Raw genomic sequence first — 20,956 nt, forward strand, 5'->3', positions numbered from 1 at the left:
AAAGGCTGCCCCCCATCTAAGGAAAGCCCACTGCTCTGACACACCACCCAGAAGCCCCCTTACTGTTGTCACCAGCACAAAGATTAGTGCCGCCGATTCCAACGTGTTTCGCCCCCTCATTCTGCACCATAAAGTCTGCCTATATGCCGGGACCAATTAATAAAAAGCACCAGGTTATCCCTATTAATTACAAAAGAACTCACTTTTCGGATGATGCTGAGGTGTAATAACCAATAAGAGTAAGATTCCAAAGAAGAAGAAAAAAGCAGTAAACCCCCTCACTACCGACAATCAACTAATTATAGGTTAATCAATTAATAAAGGGCACAGTGCTCAAGACTCTTAAAAAAAGATGAGGATATCAATTCATTAATGATTTCAATTGATAGACACCGAGACCTGAATCAATTAAAATTTGCCAAAGTTGCTTCAACTTACTTCTCAATTAATTATTACGAAAGAAAAAGGTTTTTTTTTTTACACCAATTACTAGGTCAATTAAAGATTACCATTATTGCATCAAATGATATCCCAATTAATTGTTCAGATAAAAGGATTTTTACATTTAAAGTGCTAGTGCTGTAATTAATCGTGTCTACTCACTACTTAAACAACTTGGATTAATTAGTAGCCAAAGATTCCTAGTGAAAGTGCTAATGTGCCATAAATATAATATTAAAGATGAGTTCAATGTTCATTAATAGTGATGGGGGAATTTGTGCCATTTCGCTTCCCCCGGAAAATTTGCGAAATTTGCAAAACGGCAAAAAATTCGCGAAACAACGGCGTCCGTTTTTTTTCGACACCGGCGAAAAATGTTTTTGACGCCGGCGAATTTTCACGGGCGTGTCGTGAATTTATACGCTGGCGGCGAATCACGCAAATTCGCACCTGCCGAATAAATTCGCCCATCACTATTCATTAAATAAATTCAAACAACCAGCATTTACAAATTCATAGAATGGAAAATAGTAGAGAGGTGGAGTTGTCCCCAGAAACTTCTATTGGGGCCGGGACCAGTGGGGCCCAGCAGCACTGAGGCCTATTAAATCTTTTTCACGGTGCCCTGGTGAGCAAGTACAACACTGCTTAGCAAACAAATAGTTACTAAAATTCCAAACTGGAGAGCTGCTGAACAGCTAAATAATTAGAAAAAGCATATGTAAAAAATTAAGACCCGTTGCAACTTGTCTTAAAATATCAGTCTCTACAACATGCTAAAAATTAAAGGTGAACAACTTTAACTCTCCTGTACATAGTCTAGTTTTTAATGTAGCAAAGTGGATTGTAGGTGTATAGAGTAAGTAAGACATGAATCTGTCTTACTGTGTACTTGCCTAAACCCTTCTTCTCTCATTTTTTACATTCTGTTCATCGCCCCCATTTCCCTCACTCAAGAGGGGGGACCTTCATTTTCAGGGAACCTGCAAATTCAGGGCAATTCTTATAGCTGATTATCCGCTGGAGAGTTTATACACTAGACACCAATATGGGCTAGGTGGAGCGCTGTTTGGGATCTCCCCCAGTGTAAGATCTTGAATATCGAAAATCTTATAAACATTCTTCTTGTCTTCTTCCTTCAAGGAGACAAGCTCATGGACAGTTAGAGGTATTGACACATGTCTTTGTGATTTAACTTAAAAAAATTAATCCTGTTGCAGTAAAAACGTAGAAGCAAAAATAAAATCAATCCAGTCTGCCTAAAAGTGAACTAAATGTAGCGTCTCTTTGGGTACGTCCGTCACTTTATAATAAGAAGGTTCTATATACAGACACATGTACATAGACACATGTCAAGTCAATGAATGTTTTTGAGCTCACCAACTGTGAAGGTTGTTTACCACTGCAGGTAAATTGATGACATCAGTAAATAGCTGACTCCCGCAAGTCCCTGAGGTGATCCCTTTAATATATATATATATATATATATATATATATATATATATATATATATATATATATATATATATATATATATATATATATATATATATATATATATATATATATATATATGTGATAAGCTGCAGGGGTAGCATTAGCTGTCAAACTTTTTATTTAGGGGGAAGCATATGTCATGTACTTGGTTCTCCAAGGAGATATTAATACATGAAATGGAAGTTTCCTGCAGTCATACTTCTACATGCCACATGTTCAGGCTGACTCAGGCAGCCTACTAACTATAGTCTTTCAGTGTATACGTAGGAGATTTATTTTCTGGATATATTGGCATGTTTAGATTGAGTGTTTTAGATAAGGAGTCTTAAAGGGGAACGTCTCCCAAATAGTTTTTGGAGTGTTGTCAAGATTGACAACCAGTCATCTTATTGATTCTGAGGAGTAGATTCACTAAAGGAAGAAGTGGCTAATGCAAGCGACAATTCGCTGGGACATTGCCTATTCACTAACAGGTGCAGGCGTCAATTTGCTAGTGAAAGAGAAGGTTGCTAGCATTTGTTCGCACTCGATCGCCAGGCAACTTTTCGCTCTGGTGAAAGGTCGTTACTACGCAAATTCACTAAAGTGCAGAGTTTACTGAACCTCTTTTGCCAGATTTGACTTTGCCACCTCAGTCCAGGTGAAGTGCTTAAATGACCAGTAATAAATTTGTTTTTTAAAAAATTTGTTTATACATAACGAAAAAAAACCACTTAACTTTAAATTCACAAAGTCTTTATTAAAAAAAATAACTTACCGATACTCCGCTTCCACTCCTCTTCAGAAAAAGCAACAGGGCAACGATCTATCATTCGGCGCTCAATTTCTCCTCCCTGCCTTGTATAGGAGATAGCCAGGGAGGAAAAATCGAGCGCCGTACGATGGATAGTCGCTGTGACGCCTTTTCTGAAGAGGATCGAGGATACATCATATCTTGTGAGCTGAAAATGCATTAAAGTTCAAAAAATGCTGGCGTCTTTTCCTTTTTTCAGAGTGATAACCTGCAAAAGTCCTTACATTTTTTTTTGGGTGGGGTAAACGGGTTCCCCCATACATTTTCTACCATATGGAACATAAACTAGACAGTGGGCTCATGTGTAGGGCATTATATTAACTCTCTTGTCTTTATTAAGGTTCCCTGGACATTTCTTATAAAAAGTAGTAACTTCAAGCATTTGCACCAACATTTATAATAAAAACCTCCATACATTTAAATTACCTGCCCTATGCAAATTGACCTAAGAGTAAGATCAATAGAGAATTTACGCGAGGCACAAACGAACGCTTGCGTATCTTCGCTAAGAAATGTTCATACTGCCGAAGTAACACTAGTGAAATGTCGCCAGCGTTTGGCGCCCAGGACAAAACTCTGAAATATTAGTGAATTGGCGTATGTCGTAGAGCATTTGCGCCTGGCGAACTGGTGCGAGCTGTGCGAAGCTGACGCTGGCGAAAATTCGCCCGTTAGTGAATCTACCCCTGAGACTCCAGTTATAAGTTGTGATGCCAGGGCTTACATAGTTATTTCTTGTAATATTGTATATGAATATTTCACAAAAATGAAATAACTTCTGCAGAGTCCTGGGGGTGGATGAGTTTCACCAGTAACCCCTGGATGATGACAGCATGTAGGGTAATCTTCCATGTCGTCATCATCATCAACTGTGGGACAAAACTAGCGTTTGTAACATGACAACTGTTTCATTCTCATTAGGGATGCACTGAATCCTCTATTTTGGATTTGGCTGAACCCCCGAATCCTTCGTGAAAGATTTGGCCGAATTCTGAATCCTAATTTACATATGCAAATTAGTGGTGGGAAGTTGATAAAAAATTTTACTTCCTTGTTTTGTGACAAAAAGTCATGTAATTTCCCTCCCCACCCCTAATTTGCATACAGTATGCGGGTTCGGCCGGTCAGAAGGATTCGGCAGTATCCTGACGAAAAAGAGTGAATCCTGAACCGAATCCTGCATCCCTATTTCTCATGTCAAGATGGAAATGATTATAAACTTTAAAGGAATGTTTAGACAGCATTATTGAATTTTCAGTCAACACAGTCGCATTTACTCTGGTCACTACTTGCTTATCCTTTTGTTAAAAGCCATTGGCCTTTCTTTAATGGTGCTGTCACCTTCATAGAATAGAAATAAGCAAGCCGTTGTGGGTCTAAACATAGTCAAAAAATATGTAAATATTTACGGTCGCTGCTTGCATTTGTATTGAGTTCACTGTCAGGATGAAATCCAACCCCCTAACATACTGTATATTCCACCCAAAGCTCTTGCTCCAGTTTGATTGGACAGGCTCAGCCCCTCCAAGCAAATTTGTCTCTATTATTTATACTCTAGAAGAGCATGCATGTTCCTTTTATTTCCCATGCCATCTCTGACCCTGCATGAAACTCAATGTATTGGAAATCTAAAAATAAAACATGTTGGAGTAATGTGACCACATTTGTAGTTCCGCTTTCACTCATTTCTGGTTTCCTTGATGTCAAAACAACACCAGAGCATTTTCCTTTGCAGTGGGGTTGTGTTATAATGTTGGTTGTGTAATAACGTAATTGAAATTCAAGGGGTCACAGTGTTTACCAGTTAAACAATTATTAATGTTTACCAGTTATGTACTCATGTGTTTATGTAGTAAAGGAACAATATAAATATAGGGATTATTCTACTTTTCCTTCAATGGTTCTTGGTTCTATGTTAAAGAACATTTTATGCTCAATTCTATATGGATATTCTTTAAGACTTTTGTAATGTATATAAAATCCAGCTGATATTTGACAGGGTTAAATCCCATTTTATTATAAAATTGATGATTGTTTTGCATCCGTGGAACTCAGGTCTGTGCACTAACAGAGTTTGTAGTGTCTGTTACATTTATATTACCTGTTGAACTTTGTTTTACATTAAGGAAAAATAATAAATTAACGGAGCCAAGTATAAAATGCCTGTTATTTGCCATACTAACATACTTCCCAACATTTGAAAACCATTTTTTGTCTATACCCCCTAAATACCATGTCCATTTTTCAAAAGATTAATGAAAGTTTCTGGGGGTTTTAGGGCTCTCAGTTCTCCCCAAGAGACTAACTTATATTAAATAGTTACAATTGTATCTTTACTTATCTTAAATAGTTACAATTGTATCTTTACTTATCTTAAATAGTTACAATTGTATCTTTACTTATCTTAAATAGTTACAGACGTATCTAAGTGCAGGTGCTGGGTAATCTGGGTTCTCTGCCAAAAAAAAATTAAGTTTTAGAAACATTTTCTGGCATTAGTGCAGGAGATCCAAGAGAAACTGGGGACATTTCAGTAACAATTTCGGACTGCAGTCCAAGCTTTGAAAATTGGGACTGTCCCGTGAAAAACGGGATAGATGGGAGGTATGCGCAAAGAGAGTTCTACTCATCGTTATATATCTTGCTTACTAGATGTACAGCTCATTCCTCTATCAATGCACCTCTTTTTATATCAGGACAGATAGAAGGAAGAGGGTGGGCTCCTTACAGGGGTGGTACTAACTTTTAGTATGAAATAGAATGGCCAATTCCAAGCAACTTTTCAATTGGTCTTAATTATTTCTTTTTTATGGCTTTGGGTTTATTTGCCTTCTTCTTCTGACTCTTTGCAGTTTCCAAATTGGGGTTACTGACCCCATCTAAAAACAAATGCTCTGTGAAGCTACAAATGTATTGTTATTGGTACTTTTTATTACTCATCTTTCTATTCGGGCCTCTCCTATTCATATCCCAGACTCTTATTCGAATCAATGCATGGTTGCTAGGGTAATTTGGACCCTAGCTACCAGATTGCTGAAATTGCAATCTAGAGAGCTGTTGAATAAAAAGCTAAATAACTCAAAAACCATAAATAATAAAAAATTAAAACCAATTGTCTCAGAATATCGTTTTCTACATCATACTAAAAATCAACTCAAAGGTGAACAACCCCTTTAATTTGGCAGGAAAGTAATGGGGAATGAGTCTAAAACAGATGGATCAAACTTTGGGAAAGGAAGAATTTATTAATACTATTTAGTGAGTCATTAGCAAAACCTTCTATTTGCAAGTGCAGTGGAGGATAATGTTCTATACATGGGGGAAAACATTCAGGTTAATGAGTTCTTAATTCTTTAATTTCTGAGGATATGGCCTTTGTTCCGCTGACTGAAAGCCTGATGGATAGATCCTGATAGTATAAGAAGTTCTTATGAAAAGCCCTCTGGTGAGCAATTTGTATGTCTAGCAATTAAAGGAGACTGCATTAAATATGCATGGTTTTGTTGGAATACATAGGCCTGGCATACAAAAATAAATATATTCTCTGCTCACATCTATTAAACGTTTCTAGCGGAACATCTGGCATGTGAGCCTGGGTAATGAACTGTTATGGGCAAATATTTATAAGCACGTGGAAGAATTGTTTCAACATGCACAGAAAAGCTTGAGCACATTTTATTTGAAATTCATCCTATGTTTATATTTTATCTTTATTATTTTATCTATATATGTAAATATACAGTATGGATATGGGATCATAATTTGTATCACCATGCATTAAGGCTACAAAAACATTTAAACACGAAAAAAGCCAACAATCTGCACTCATTCGGTCTGCAAAGGCACAAGTGTATTTAATACAGACAGCCAGGGGTAGGGGGTAATTGTGAGGTTTGCATTTGGTTTGTTTAGCCATTATTCTGTATATCTGTGTAGTTATGTACCATCTGTTCCTATATCTGATTTGTCTTATAGGTGCCACAAAATTGTCTACGCAAACTCAAATTTATGGGATTTAAGTGATGCAACTAGTGTGTAAAAAGAAATTAAAAAACAATTAAAAAGTGATGAATGTACACATGCAAATATAAAATGTGGGCCCCCTTCTGTAATTGCAATATCCTTTTGAAATACTAGTTATTTTCCAAAAATTTAGCCCTCCTGAGAAAGTGCTGAGAAAATGCCCAAACAAAAAAATAGGAAAATGGATATGCCCTATGGAGGTCTTTTACTGACCTCCTGGATGCAATGGCAAGCAAAAGCAGTGCCCTTATTGCTCGTAGTAGTGGGCTCTGTTGCACCCATTGGCACTCTCTAACTTGGGTTTCTGAATGAGGCACTAGTTAAGGGGCCTGCGTATGTACCTCTGCCTGCCCCTCATGAATATAGCACTGTCAAACACAGGCAGACCAGTATTCATGATCTTTGTATTTGAGTGCAGAGATTTTCATCGAGGGTCAGATTGGCCCACTAAGATACCAGGAAGAATTGTGGTTGGTCCTGTTGCATGCTCACAAGCCAGTGACCCTGATGCAGCTTTGGAAAGATTCAAATAAAATGAAAGATGGCTGTGCATTCCACTGTGGAACACACAGCCATCTTGAATTGTTCGCTGGAGTTGAGGCTAAATTGACATCAGGCAGCAAGTAGTGGGAAGGGGAAGTGTGGTGTGGTGCAGTGGGGATTTTGGTGACTCAGCCCCAGGTACCCCAATTTGACACTACCTTTTGCAACTTCTTTTCAGCAGGGCGTAAAGTCATAAAACAGGACATATTATGCCTTTTTTTGCACTATGACTTTTCTCTGTACATAACAAATTAATCCCTTTCTCTCTAGTGTTCCTTAGCTTTTGGAATAAGAATTGCATAAGTGATGATGCTCATTGTTTTCAGGCAAAAAAAATGTCATTCTGATAACGTAAACTTAAGATATATTGATGTTTTCTTTAAATGCATGTGTGATGCTGAGAGTGAAAGATACTTGGATGCGATATCTTTCTGTTATGCAGCTTATTAACCTTGAGTTTATCAGTGCGAAAAACTGTGGCCGAGGACTGAGCCGATGTTCCGTAATATGGTTTGTCTCTGGGGCACAGCTGTTATTTTCAACCAACCTTTTACTTTTAAAGACAAAACTTGTTTTTTCATCGCTGGAAAGTTGGGACAATATGTTTCATGAAGCAGCAGTTCTAAAGCAATCGAGACAGTGAAGTGCAGTGTGCTATAAATATAAATATATTGTTTTTACTGGCTAGCCCCAAGGTCTCATCTAAGCGCAGGCTTTTACTTTTGCATACTCATATATCATCTCCAGTACTGCACACACAGTGTTGGACATGCTGCTGGTTCTCCAGAGCAACAAGTACAAGGAATACCTGGCCCCCTACCCCTTTTATTGGGAACTCAACTTCTTTTAATCCAGCAATTATCAGGTTTCAGGCTAGAAATAGGCAAGATTCTGTTTTCTAAAGCACTGGTTAGCTGGAGCATTCCATGGATAGTAGAAGATATTTATAATTTACAAAAAAATAAGATTGAGGGGAAGAAATCACAAACTAGGGTGACTTTTCTCTGAAATTATATTATTTTCCTTGATTGCTAGTACTAGACCTCTGTCCTTGCAGAAGAACTGCAGAAATCCCATAGTTCTTCTCACTTCTGGAAGCACTTCTGGGAATGTAATAAAAGTCATAAACGGAAAATAAAATTTGCATTATGAAGAACGTTTACACTGCAAATTTCAGTTGCATGTAGCGCATTTTGTAAGACCTGCTTGAAGGTGACATGTTTTCATGGCACAAACGTAATTTTTTCAGTAAGAAGATTTATTACATACACAGTGCCCTGGTGCAAACTATAAAAGGTACACTGGCTCATTGTTGGTTAAAGGAAAATTATTTGTAGAAAAAGCTTTGTGCTAAAGGACTTTCACCCATTGTTATTATAAAAACCAACCTTAGACCCATGGGCCATCGCGAATTGTGATCCATTTAAGATGAATGCTGATAGTGTGCAGAGCCATTTTTATGAACGATCTTAATTGCTTTTTTTTAAATGCGAGTATGGGATCCCTTATCCAGAAACTGTTATCTAGAAAGTGCCAAATTGTGTGAAGGCCATTTCCCATAGACTCCATTTTACTTAATTCAGATTTTTTTTTTTTTTAAATGATTTTCTTTCTCTCTGTAATAATAAGTACCTTGTACTTGATCCAAAAACAATACTGTTGGGATTAATTCAGGTTTTTAAGTAGACTTAAAGGAAAACTATACTCTATAAAAAGATACTGAGTAAAACAGCTCATATGTAAAATCCTGCTTCATGTAAATAAACCATTTTCATAACAATATACTTTTCTAGTAGTATGTGCCATTGGGTAATCATAAATAGAAAATTGCCATTTTAAAAAAATAAGGGCCGTCCCCTGGGATCGTACGATTCATGGTGCACACATACAAACCAAACAAACCATACATGTTAGGTCACATGAGCCAATTAACAGACAGAGTTGTGTCTTTTGCTTCAACACTTCTTCCTGTTACAGTTAGAGTTGTAGTATTTCTGGTCAGGTGATCTCTGAGGCAGCACACAGACCATCACAAAATGGTGGCTCAAGGCAAGAGATGTAAAAGGCAAGATTTACTTACTTTAATTTATAGACCCGTTTGGTAAGATTCTTTAATATGCCACTTAATATGATGTAAACTATCTGTTGCTTAAGTGTTCATTTTGGGGGTATAGTTTTCCTTTAAGATATGGAGATCTAAATTACTGAAAGACCCTTTATCCAGAAAACCCCAGGTCCAGAGCATTCTGGATAACAGGCTTCATGCCTGCACTTGGCTTATCTCTTTGCCAAAATGATTATAGAATCCCTGTAATGTAGCTTTGAATTTCTTCCCAATAGAAGACACTTGACACGTGACAATTATGTTCCTTAAAATTTTTCTTACACTTGCCTCTGGTCATTAAAAAAACCAAAACGCTAATGGTCTGAAAGGCATCCAGAATGATTCCAACGTGAATGATTTTGATAGACATTTTATTTATTTGCTATGATTTCTTTTTCTCAACAGTTCATTGAACCCAAGTCCAACATCACCCCCTACGTGCCCAATGGTTTCTGCCCCATCCAGTCCAATGCCGACATCTTCAACTTCCAGCGACTCGTCTCCAGTAAGGTCAGTTGCTTCTACCAATATATGGTTTTTCTAGTGGACCATGAAAGGCCTGAATATGATAACAAGGGGTTATCTATTATTATGACTTTCTGCGGGATATTGAGCACACTTAATTCTCCATCAGATCAATATTTTGCTATGTATCCTCTCACTCCCGCCTACCCCTGTGTGCTAACCATCAACTTGTCATAAAAGTCTGCTTTTATATGTCAATAAAGGGAATATGGCATACAACAAAATTAATAAGGAATAACCTTGTAGAAAAGGTCTGTAATGAGAAGCTTCAGTTGCATGAATAATGTGGTTAGAACTTCCATGTTGCATACAGAGTCGGACTGGGATGCCAGGGGCCCACCAGAAAACCTTAGGCTGAGGGCCCACTTATCAAACTACTATATCTCCTCTCCTCACTCAACCTCTTTATTCTCTTAGTCTCTTTTCTCCATATACTATACTATATTCTTCCATCCAAAATAGGGAATGACCATGAAATAGGCCACATGGTTAGAACCAAGAGGCCCACTAACACCTGGGCCCACCGGGAGTTTTCCTGGTATCCCGGTGGGCCAGTCCGACACTGGTTGCATAAATCCCTATAAACAGAACTATCTTTTACACTAGATTGCCTTTCTGTTGTTGGGCAGGCGTCTCGCATAACTGCAAAGGTGCCAAGAAGGAACGTTCGAGTCCATAATAAACTGCACCGTACTTTTTTTTTTAGAATATTTATAAGCCGTTCAACAAAGTGTTCATTCTAACTTTCTACATCTGTGTGTGCAACATGGATCCTGAGTTCTCTTGTTGAGCTTTTTATATCCATATTTCCTAGGGAGGTAACCATTTGCTTTATAGGGCTCTTTCCTTGTGAACCAGATGTTGCTACCATATGAAAGAAATGAGTGATGTGATTAAGACTGAAGGTTAGCACTTGGCTGGGGGTGTTTCTCCTGCTCCTGTGCTGATTCCACATGCTTCATATCTTCATCTCTTGATCAGATATACCAAGCCCCACTTATTCCCTGTATAGTATGTGACAGCAGAACTGAGGCAGAACAGCTTTCAGCACTTCAGCCAGTAAATCCAGAAGGAATTTCCAGTCCCCATTAATGGCAGGTTTTACTGCCGCTGGTTTTGCCTTGTCAATTCAGATGTTGCTTGGAATGAAAGCGAAGAAGCAGCAGCTACATTTGTGGGCAGCCCTTAGGAAAGGTGCATATGTGAGATTAAGTGCCGACATTTTAATGTCTAAAGGTACTTACCATTTATTGCAGGAGTTGTAAAAATTCTGTTTTTAAACTATAATCTTTATTTTTAGTGTTTTTCACACACTTGTGACATTGAAACCTGACAAGGCTGTTATGTGGAAGGTACTGAATATGAAAAGGCATTTTGTGTCAGTGACAGCAACTTTGTTAATTGTAAGCTAATGGAAAGCTTTAATGCACTCTCCCTGCCTATAGCCTGAGCTATGTGGGACCCCAATATGTAGCTGGTGAAGGCAGGGACCCTAGTCTGAACCCAATGACAGTAGTGGTAGAGACTTACTAAGTGATGGGCTGCATGCATATAGTGCAATGATATTTGGGGTTTTTGCCATCCACAAAAGATTAATTGCAACTGTTAAAAAGGTTGTTCACCTTTAAGATAACTTTTAGGATGATATGTAGAGAGAGATATTCTGAGACAATTTGCAATTGGATTTCATTATTTGTGGTTATTGAGTTATTTACCTTTTTATTCAGCCGCTCTACAGTTTGCAATTTCAGCAATCTGGTTGCAAGGCCCAAAAGACCCTAAAAACATGACCTGATTTGAATAAGAGACTGGAATATGAATAAGAGAGGCCCTGAATAGAAAGATGAGTAATAAAAAGAAGCAATAACAATACATTTGTAGCCTTACATTTGTTTTAGATGGGGTCAGTGACCCTTATTCGAAAACTGGAACTTAAAAAATAAATAAATAAAAAATGAAGGCCAACTGAGAAGTTGCTTAGAATTGGCCATTTTATAACACACTAAGGAGCAGATTTCAAATCAGGCAGATCAAGGGTCGAATTTCGAAGTTAAAAATACTTCGAAATTTGACCATCGAATTGAAATACTTTGACCTCAAAGTCAACGTTTTTTTCATCGAATCTAACGATTCGAAGGATTTCAGCTATCGAACTAACGATTTTAAATTTTTAAAAATTTAGAAAAATGCTCTAAGGTCCTCATAGGCTCACATAGCACTTCGGCAGGTTTAATTTGGTGAAGTATTGAAGTCAAAGTTTTTTCTTTTGTTTTTGTTTTTTTTTTGTATTGAAAATTTTTATTCCGTATTAATTGCCAGAAAAAAGAATATTGCAACATATGGAACGAAGGAATAGCTTGCTAGAGAGAACATACAAAACTGAAATCTAATTGTATCATTAGTCAGAAGAACAATATATTATCCAAACATTTCTATCCATGAATGCTAGAATGAGATATCTCCTGTCCCAATATTCCAGATTTAGCACACCGTGCTTCATTGTTTCTTTGTTGGGGGGGGGAGGTTAGGGATAGGGGAGGAAAATCATAGAGAGAAAGAGAAGGGAAAGAAAAGAAAAGGGGAGAAACATGGAATATTATCATTATCTAGTTATAGTAAATGATAGAACATCTTGCATTCAGCAAAGGTGTCGAAGTTTTTTTTAAAGAGACAGTACTTCGATTATCGAATGGTCGAACTTGAAGAAAGACTTACTTTTAACATGATTTTCCCGGATTTCACAGCATTTTTTCCTGGTCCCCTGAAAAATCTAAAATGGGGGTTCTACTGTATTTTTCAGCACTTAAATGTCCCTCTTTCTCCCTTTATTATGCTCCAGTGAAAGCATATTGCCCGCATGGTGTGGTGCGTTGGACAGATGCCAGCAGATAGCGTCTAGCTCGGGATCCAGTTGCACGCCTGCTGTATAATAGCTGTAAACCTGCCATCCTCTGTTTCACACACCCATAACAGGCATAAATTGTGCAGAGAAATGACAGACAGCAAAGGGGTAAGAGAGAAAGCGCAGGAATGTGCTGTTGGACTCCTGCCACACTAGCAGGCCAAAACAAATGAGTGAAGTATGGCAGCTAGTTCATGCCCTTGAAATGTCGGCAGGGCTGTTGAAGGGTATTACGGTGGCTGGAATGCCCTGCAGAGCATTCTGACATGCCACAAATGCATCATGTGTGAAATATACGTAATGACGTGTGCTGGGTCTGCCTTCCATTGCTCCTGTGGATCTGCTGGCACGAGTAGCGCCCCATGCTGCTCTGTCCCTGTAAGAATTGCTCACGGCCTGCATCCCTGTCATCCTGAACATTTCTCAGCTTTTCCAGCCTGCCATAAACCATCAGCTCTGCATTGGCCATATCTGTTTCACAAGCTGGCAAAAACAATGGAAACCGACTGTAGTCTTTACATGCGAATGAAGACCATGCATCAGGATCAAAAGAATAATCCATTCGAAAATCTGCCTATTCTGGCTGTGTATGCCCCCCTTCTGATATTTCCGATTGCCAGCTACAGGGTCTCAGTTATAAGCCTTGACCCATGCTAGATATTGTATGTGTAAACATAGCAGCTGAAATAAACATCTCCTACTTGAGCAGCAGGTTTTTACCTTGTAATCAATGTCATAACTATAGAGGAAGCAGACCCCGCAGTCACAGGGGGGGCCTGGGGAACAGGGTCTTCTTCTATAGCTAATAAGCCCCCTTCCCCAGCAGCTCTCTAACGCGCGGCGTGGTATCGGAGTGCAAGTCGGCACGGAGTGGGTGGAGTCAGGTGGGAGTGGGTGGAGGCAGGAAGTGAGCGGGCCCCTCTCAAGATTGTTTTGCAGGGGAGCCCGGCACACTCTAGTTATGCCACTGCTGGTAATGGACAGAATGAATAGAATCAAAAGAATGAGATCAGATCCCCCATTTCTCACCACATATTCTGCTCCATCCCAGGACTTCCACAATCTTTCTCAGAATGTTGGTGTTAATGTGTTAATTTCGGTGGCAACTATTAATCAGCGCCTCTCCCAAAGAGATTGTAACCCACCCGCGGTTGTTGTTTCTGCATACACCGTGCTAGTGGAAATGATTCAGTTCCGAAATGTTGAGGTTTGGTGATTTCCAGCCGTAACTAAATGGTAGCTGTATTTACTGCAATGTGTTACATAAAAGCGCTGCATAACGCAACCCACCAGCATCTAAGTGAAATCGTGACTTGACACATACCATGCGGCTCTCCAGCTTAACAATACTCACTGATGAATTCATTTTGTTTTACAGTTCAGGTTTCATTTCTTCCTCTTTCTGTAGCTTAGTCATTTCCCTGTGTCTCACCCTTACGACTCTCTGCTTCTTGCTCTTCTCAATATAATAAATTGCTATATACCGACTGGCGATAATACACCTGATAATACCACCAGAATGATATGTAAGAATTCCCCTTAATCATTTTACTGTAATATGGAAATAAACACTACACAGTGGAAATAAAAGATATGGGCAGATATAAAACCAGTACTTCATACATTACGCTCGCATTAATGGGGAAGGGCCACATCTTGAAAAATTTGTATAAATAATGTTTTAATTTGTGCTTTTTTTCAAGCCCTCCTTTTATATGTACCAGGTATGGGACCTGTTATCCAGAATTCTCGGGACCTGGGGTTTTCCGAATAATGGATCTTTCTGTAATTTGGATCTTCATACCTTAAGTCTACTGGAAAATCATGTAAACATTAATAGGCCGGTTTTGCTTCCAATAAGGATTAATTATATATATTTTTTTTTCCCTGGAAAATGTCTGCTTTATTTGTCTCTTTTTTTATTTCTTGTCTTTATTTTTTTTCCAAACCACAGGATTCCAAATATTAAGATAAATACAAATATTCAGCATAACAGTATTACAAATATGGTCTCAAGAAAGTTTCTGGTTTGTGTAGGATTTATAGTTCTGGTTACATAACTTTTATGATATCAATGTTAATAGTCCCAGAGCAACAGTAGAAGTGCAGTAAGGTAGCTGGTACACGTGGATCAATTATATTTTAGTTAGGATCAAGTACAAGCTACTCTTTTATTATTACAGAGAAAAAAAAATGTATTCATTTTTTAAAAAATTTGGATTATTTGGATAAATTGGAGTCTGTCGGATGGGAAACGACCTTTCCGTAATTCAGAGCTTTCTGGAAAACGGGTTTCCAGATTATGGATCCCATTCCTGTAGTATTATTGGTGGATGTAGCGGGTTTGCTGTCATCGCCAACTTGGAGTCAGAAAGAATAATTTTTTTCTCTTCTAAAACAAATTAAATAGGTTTTAGATGGGGGGGGTTGATCAGGCAGCAGTTAGACAGGTTTCACATAGAGTTAGACAAAATGGTTGAACTTTTTGGACTAGGGATGCACTGAATCCATTATTTTAGATTGGCCGAACCCCAGAATCCTTTGCGAAAGATTCGGCTAAATACCGAACCGAATCCTAATTGGGGAAAACATTTTTTACTTCCTTGTTTTGTGACAAAAAGTCACTTGATTTCCCTACCAGACCCTAATTTGCATATGCAAATTTGGATTTGGTTGGGCCGGACAGAATGATTCAGCTGAATCCGAATCCTGCTGAAAAAGGTAGAATCCTGGCTGAATCCTGGATTCGGTGCATCCCTATTTTGGATGTGAGCTAACAAGGTGTTACTGGGGCTCATTTATAAACACTGGTCAAATTTGCACCTGGGCAATAACCCACGGCAACCCAACAAACATTTGCTTTCATTGTTCAACCTGCACCTGGCAGAAAAAAAGGCAGTCACTGATTGGTTGCTATGGGTTACTGCCCAGGTGGAAATTTGCCCGGTGTTTATAAATGAGCCCCACTGTGTAATATATTTCCTATAAACATGATAAAATGCGGCTGAAGGGCAGGCTTTGTTTACATTAGTAACTGTTGCAGCCTGTGTCCCCTCACTATGTTGCGTTTCACTCTTGGTTACATGTCATGTTGTTGCTCTGTTGGACTGCTCTTCGCAATAAACTGCAACTTTATTAAGCCTTGCTATTTATAATTCCACGGATAGGCAGCGCCAGCTGGCACAGATGGGATTAAATTCTTCACATTGTATTTTTGTGATGGCATTACTAAATATAAAGAGAACATTTTTGTGATTGCATATTCCATTCTGCCCTCGACTCCAAATGTTCCCCATTTTCCTTTGCGCTTCATTCTGTCTGTGCCCTTTACTGTGACACGGTCCTTTATTGTGCAACGGATACAGTGCAGCCTGCCCTAGCAGCAAATTGCATTTACCTTGTCATAATGACATTTCTCCTGTGACAAAATGCTCCTCTTTACAAAATTATATGCATGGCTGTTCTGTTTTGTATTGGCCTTTAGCCAGCAACCTTGACCATCTTTATTGGCTATTAAAATAGCATGGGTTGCTTTACAGCAGGGAGCCGAGACTCACAGCCCTGCCAACGTGTTGTATATCAGCTCATCAGCAGCTTCAGTTATGCTCCAATGATGGCTTTTCTAAGAAAAAGCAGGTGGCAACTTCCTCACATACATTGGCAAATATGTCCATACGTGATCAATTTATCTTGCCGTTGTGAATACATTTTAGACTTTGCCACTGATAACGAAAATTAGCAAGAATCATAATTGATAGAGAAAACTAATTTCCCATAAAAAAAATAATAATTATGGCAGGGTTAAAGGAGCAGTTCAGTGTAAAAATAAAAACTGGGTAAATAGACAGGCTGTGCAAAATAAAAAAATGTTTCTAATATAGTTAGTTAGCCAAAAATGTAACGTATAAAGGCTGGAGTGACTGGATGTTTGAATCCTCCATGGCAACTAGAGGCACCTAAATACTTACACAGCTAGCATGTTATAGTCAACAGGGTTAATCCTTTTCTTATCTCCACTGCAAGGTTCCAGGTCTGCTGAAGGCAGGTTGCAGTGAGCCTCAGCTGATTCGTACAGCCTGTCAGGCTTTGGACCAGTGTCGGCAACCTTATTTAAACATCATGTCCTATCACTCATAAAAAAAGTCACACTTTGTGGTAGGATGGTGTGGGCTGTGTAATGTCAAAACAAAGTTTGCTGCATCCATACACAACCCACCCTGTGCAGAAGCCCCACTTTCTACTCTAAAATGCACGTCTTGAACTCACCCATATAGACCTCACAGGTGCTAAACTGGGAATTTATTTGTATTACGGTAAAATAGATATAATTTGACACACATAAAAATCTACACAGTCAGCACATGGCAAAACCCTTCAGCATCTCACAGAAACAGAAAAAGATGAAGATAACATAATTATCTTCAATACTTTATCTCGGCTTGCTGCTCAACAAGGGGGGTTAACCTGTCTGCTTGTTTTTCTATATCAATATTTCATAGGCAGAGAGAGAAATGTATGACTGCTCTGTAACCATAGAATTTCATGTTTTATTCTCATTCTCGGTTCTGTACTTAAAAAGATTTAATGCGGCTGACATTCATTCATGCCTCCTCTTCTGTCTTGCAGTGTTCCAAGGAAAGCCAAGGCTCTATACGCGTGCAAAGCAGAACATGACTCTGAGCTTTCTTTTTCTGCCGGCACTGTGTTTGAGAATGGTGAGTCACCCCTAGTGAGAATGCTCCTCTCATCAATAAGAGATGGTTCTTAAATGTGGTATTGGGGCAATAGATGTGTTTAAAGGAGACTTATTTATAATATAATAGTGCAAAAGCTGCTAATATGAAATCTACAAAAACTTAATATTAAAGGGGTAGTTCACCTTCAAACAACTAGTTGGTTTCAGATAGATCACCAGAAATAATGACTTTTTCCAATTACTTTCTATTTTCTATGTGTCACTGTTTTTCTGATATTGAAGTGTAAAGTGTCATTTTTCACTTTCTAAAGCATCTCTGGGAGGGGGGGTCGCCGACCCTGTAAACAATTGATACCTTTAGTTGATACATTACTTATCTTTGTCCCTGCTGAACAGAATCTCTGGGTTTAATTAAAGGCAGCTGTTAGAATTGATACAATAGTTGCCAATACTCCAGAGATGCATCAACTCAATGTTGCAAAATTGTAACAGTTTAGAGTCTGCACCTGAATTACTGAGCTGCCAGGACACCAGACACAAGAAGACAAATACAAGATTCCTCTGCACTCAACCCATTATCAATATATTTAAGACAGAGACATTTTGTGCATACTGCTACTGAAAAATGCCTTACCCTTTAAACAAAACAGGGATTGTTTGTCCATATATTGCAATATATTTAAGCTGGCCAACTACGTCAAAGTCATCCCATATCTGGCCAGTCCTATGCTCAAGTTTGGGAGTTTTACTTTGAAAGCAGCTAGTAAGTTGCAGGTAAAACGTATTCGTCCCTTTTATAAAATGTATAATTAAAACATAGAATTCTTAATGAATCAGATGAAAATTGAGCATAGGACTGGCCAGATATGGGATGACTTTGACGTAGTTGGCCAGCTTAAATATATTGCAATATATGGAGACAAAAAGGAACACCAAGAGCCCCAATAGTGTAATATGTTTTAACAAGGAGTAATGGTAGAGTAAACAAGTTAATACTCACAAACCAGGGTTACCGCTAGGCAACCACTGTATAGGCAGGTGGGGAAATTATCCTGACCCCACTCAGGAATAAGAAGTCGCTCTCTGTAAAAGAAGAAAGTGGGGATGATACCCCTCCACTCGGGGTGGACTCGATATGGTAGTAAAACAAAACAGAGGCGCCAAAAGGATAAAAATAGCTAAAAGCACTTAAAAACCCAATGGGTAATTCAGAGGAGGTAGTAATAAACTTACCTCCTCCAAGCAGACACCAACAAAAGTGGTAATTTTCAATAGTAGTTTATTCACAAAACTGTATTGCAACGCGTTTCGCAGGCATTTCCTGCTTCATCAGGCAATATGGAGCGGGAGCAAAAACCAACTAAAAAAAATACAGAGACAGGCAAATTTATAAAATATTATTATATACAGCTGTTCAGATTATGGGTAAGTGTGCATACTAAGTGATGCCCTTGGGCCAAGGATATGGGAGGGAGGGGAAACAAGGGGAGGAGAAATAGTTCACAGCATGGGAAAACAAGTGCTGATGGACATGGGGGATAAGCATGGGAAAACAAGTGCTGATGGACATGGGGGATAGGCTACTAGTATATATTATCTAAATTGGGAACCAAGTATCTTGGTGGGAGACATAATAGGGGACATACAATAGTAACATAATAAAGAATGTAACCTAAGGTATATTTAAAACCAGGGGATGTAGCACAGATGACTAAACCAACAAAAGAAATCAATGAAATTAAGATAAAGTGAAAAAAACTTACCAGTGTCTTTATATAAACACGCCAGGCGCCTCTGTGCTGCTTGAGGACGCCTGAGCGTGTTATATAGTGTGACTAATTAATGGGAAGTATGTGGGGGAAGGGAAAACAAGGGAAAGAGGAAAAATTCACAGCATGGGGAAGCAAATGCTGATGGATATGGGGAATAGGCTGCTGGTATATATTAGTCTAAATGAGAAACAAAGTATCTGGGTAGGAAACATAAAATTAAACTATGTGGGAGACATAAATTAGTGAACTAAGGTATATTTAAAACAAGGGGATGCAGCACAAATGACTAAAACAAGGGGGAATCAATAACTTTTAAGAAGGAATAGCTATAATCTTACCAGTGTCTTTGTATAAACACACCAGGCGCCTCTGTGCTGCTTGAGGATGCCTGGGCGTGTTATATAGTGTGACTAATTGGAGGAAAGACAAACAGGAGATGGTGTAGCCATATTGGTAGTGGAAAATAGATCGTGGTATAAACGACCATTTTGGTTGGGGCTAATAATGATCCTTTGCATTTTCATTGGTTATGACACTTTATTAGCCCCAACCAAAATGGTCGTTTATACCACGATCTATTTTCCACTACCAATATGGCTACACCATCTCCTGTTTGTCTTTCCTCCAATTAGTCACACTATATAACACGCCCAGGCATCCTCAAGCAGCACAGAGGCGCCTGGTGTGTTTATACAAAGACACTGGTAAGATTATAGCTATTCCTTCTTAAAAGTTATTGATTCCCCCTTGTTTTAGTCATTTGTGCTGCATCCCCTTGTTTTAAATATACCTTAGTTCACTAATTTATGTCTCCCACATAGTTTAATTTTATGTTTCCTACCCAGATACTTTGTTTCTCATTTAGACTAATATATACCAGCAGCCTATTCCCCATATCCATCAGCATTTGCTTCCCCATGCTGTGAATTTTTCCTCTTTCCCTTGTTTTCCCTTCCCCCACATACTTCCCATTAATTAGTCACACTATATAACACGCTCAGGCGTCCTCAAGCAGCACAGAGGCGCCTGGCGTGTTTATATAAAGACACTGGTAAGTTTTTTTCACTTTATCTTAATTTCATTGATTTCTTTTGTTGGTTTAGTCATCTGTGCTACATCCCCTGGTTTTAAATATACCTTAGGTTACATTCTTTATTATGTTACTATTGTATGTCCCCTATTATGTCTCCCACCAAGATACTTGGTTCCCAATTTAGATAATATATACTAGTAGCCTATCCCCCATGTCCATCAGCACTTGTTTTCCCATGCTTATCCCCCATGTCCATCAGCACTTGTTTTCCCATGCTGTGAACTATTTCTCCTCCCCTTGTTTCCCCTCCCTCCCATATCCTTGGCCCAAGGGCATCACTTAGTATGCACACTTACCCATAATCTGAACAGCTGTATATAATAATATTTTATAAATTTGCCTGTCTCTGTATTTTTTTTAGTTGGTTTTTGCTCCCGCTCCATATTGCCTGATGAAGCAGGAAATGCCTGCGAAACGCGTTGCAATACAGTTTTGTGAATAAACTACTATTGAAAATTACCACTTTTGTTGGTGTCTGCTTGGAGGAGGTAAGTTTATTACTACCTCCTCTGAATTACCCATTGGGTTTTTAAGTGCTTTTAGCTATTTTTATCCTTTTGGCGCCTC

The 20,956-nt window shown here is 38.6% G+C and overlaps 1 protein-coding gene across 2 annotated transcripts in view; it reads left to right on the forward strand.

Annotated features, from left to right (window-relative positions):
- The window catches only part of arhgap26.L (Rho GTPase activating protein 26 L homeolog), a 268,850-nt gene that overhangs the window by 240,002 nt on the left and 7,892 nt on the right, over window positions 1-20,956 (forward strand). For both annotated transcript variants that reach the window (XM_018251140.2, XM_018251141.2), the window contains 2 exons: window positions 9,807-9,911; window positions 17,455-17,543. In XM_018251140.2, the coding sequence (XP_018106629.1) occupies window positions 9,807-9,911; window positions 17,455-17,543 (194 nt within the window). The remainder of the gene's footprint in view (window positions 1-9,806; window positions 9,912-17,454; window positions 17,544-20,956) is intronic.

The sequence above is a fragment of the Xenopus laevis genome, chromosome 3L, assembly GCF_017654675.1.
Source record: "Xenopus laevis strain J_2021 chromosome 3L, Xenopus_laevis_v10.1, whole genome shotgun sequence".
In the NCBI taxonomy this organism is placed as follows: domain Eukaryota; kingdom Metazoa; phylum Chordata; class Amphibia; order Anura; family Pipidae; genus Xenopus; species Xenopus laevis.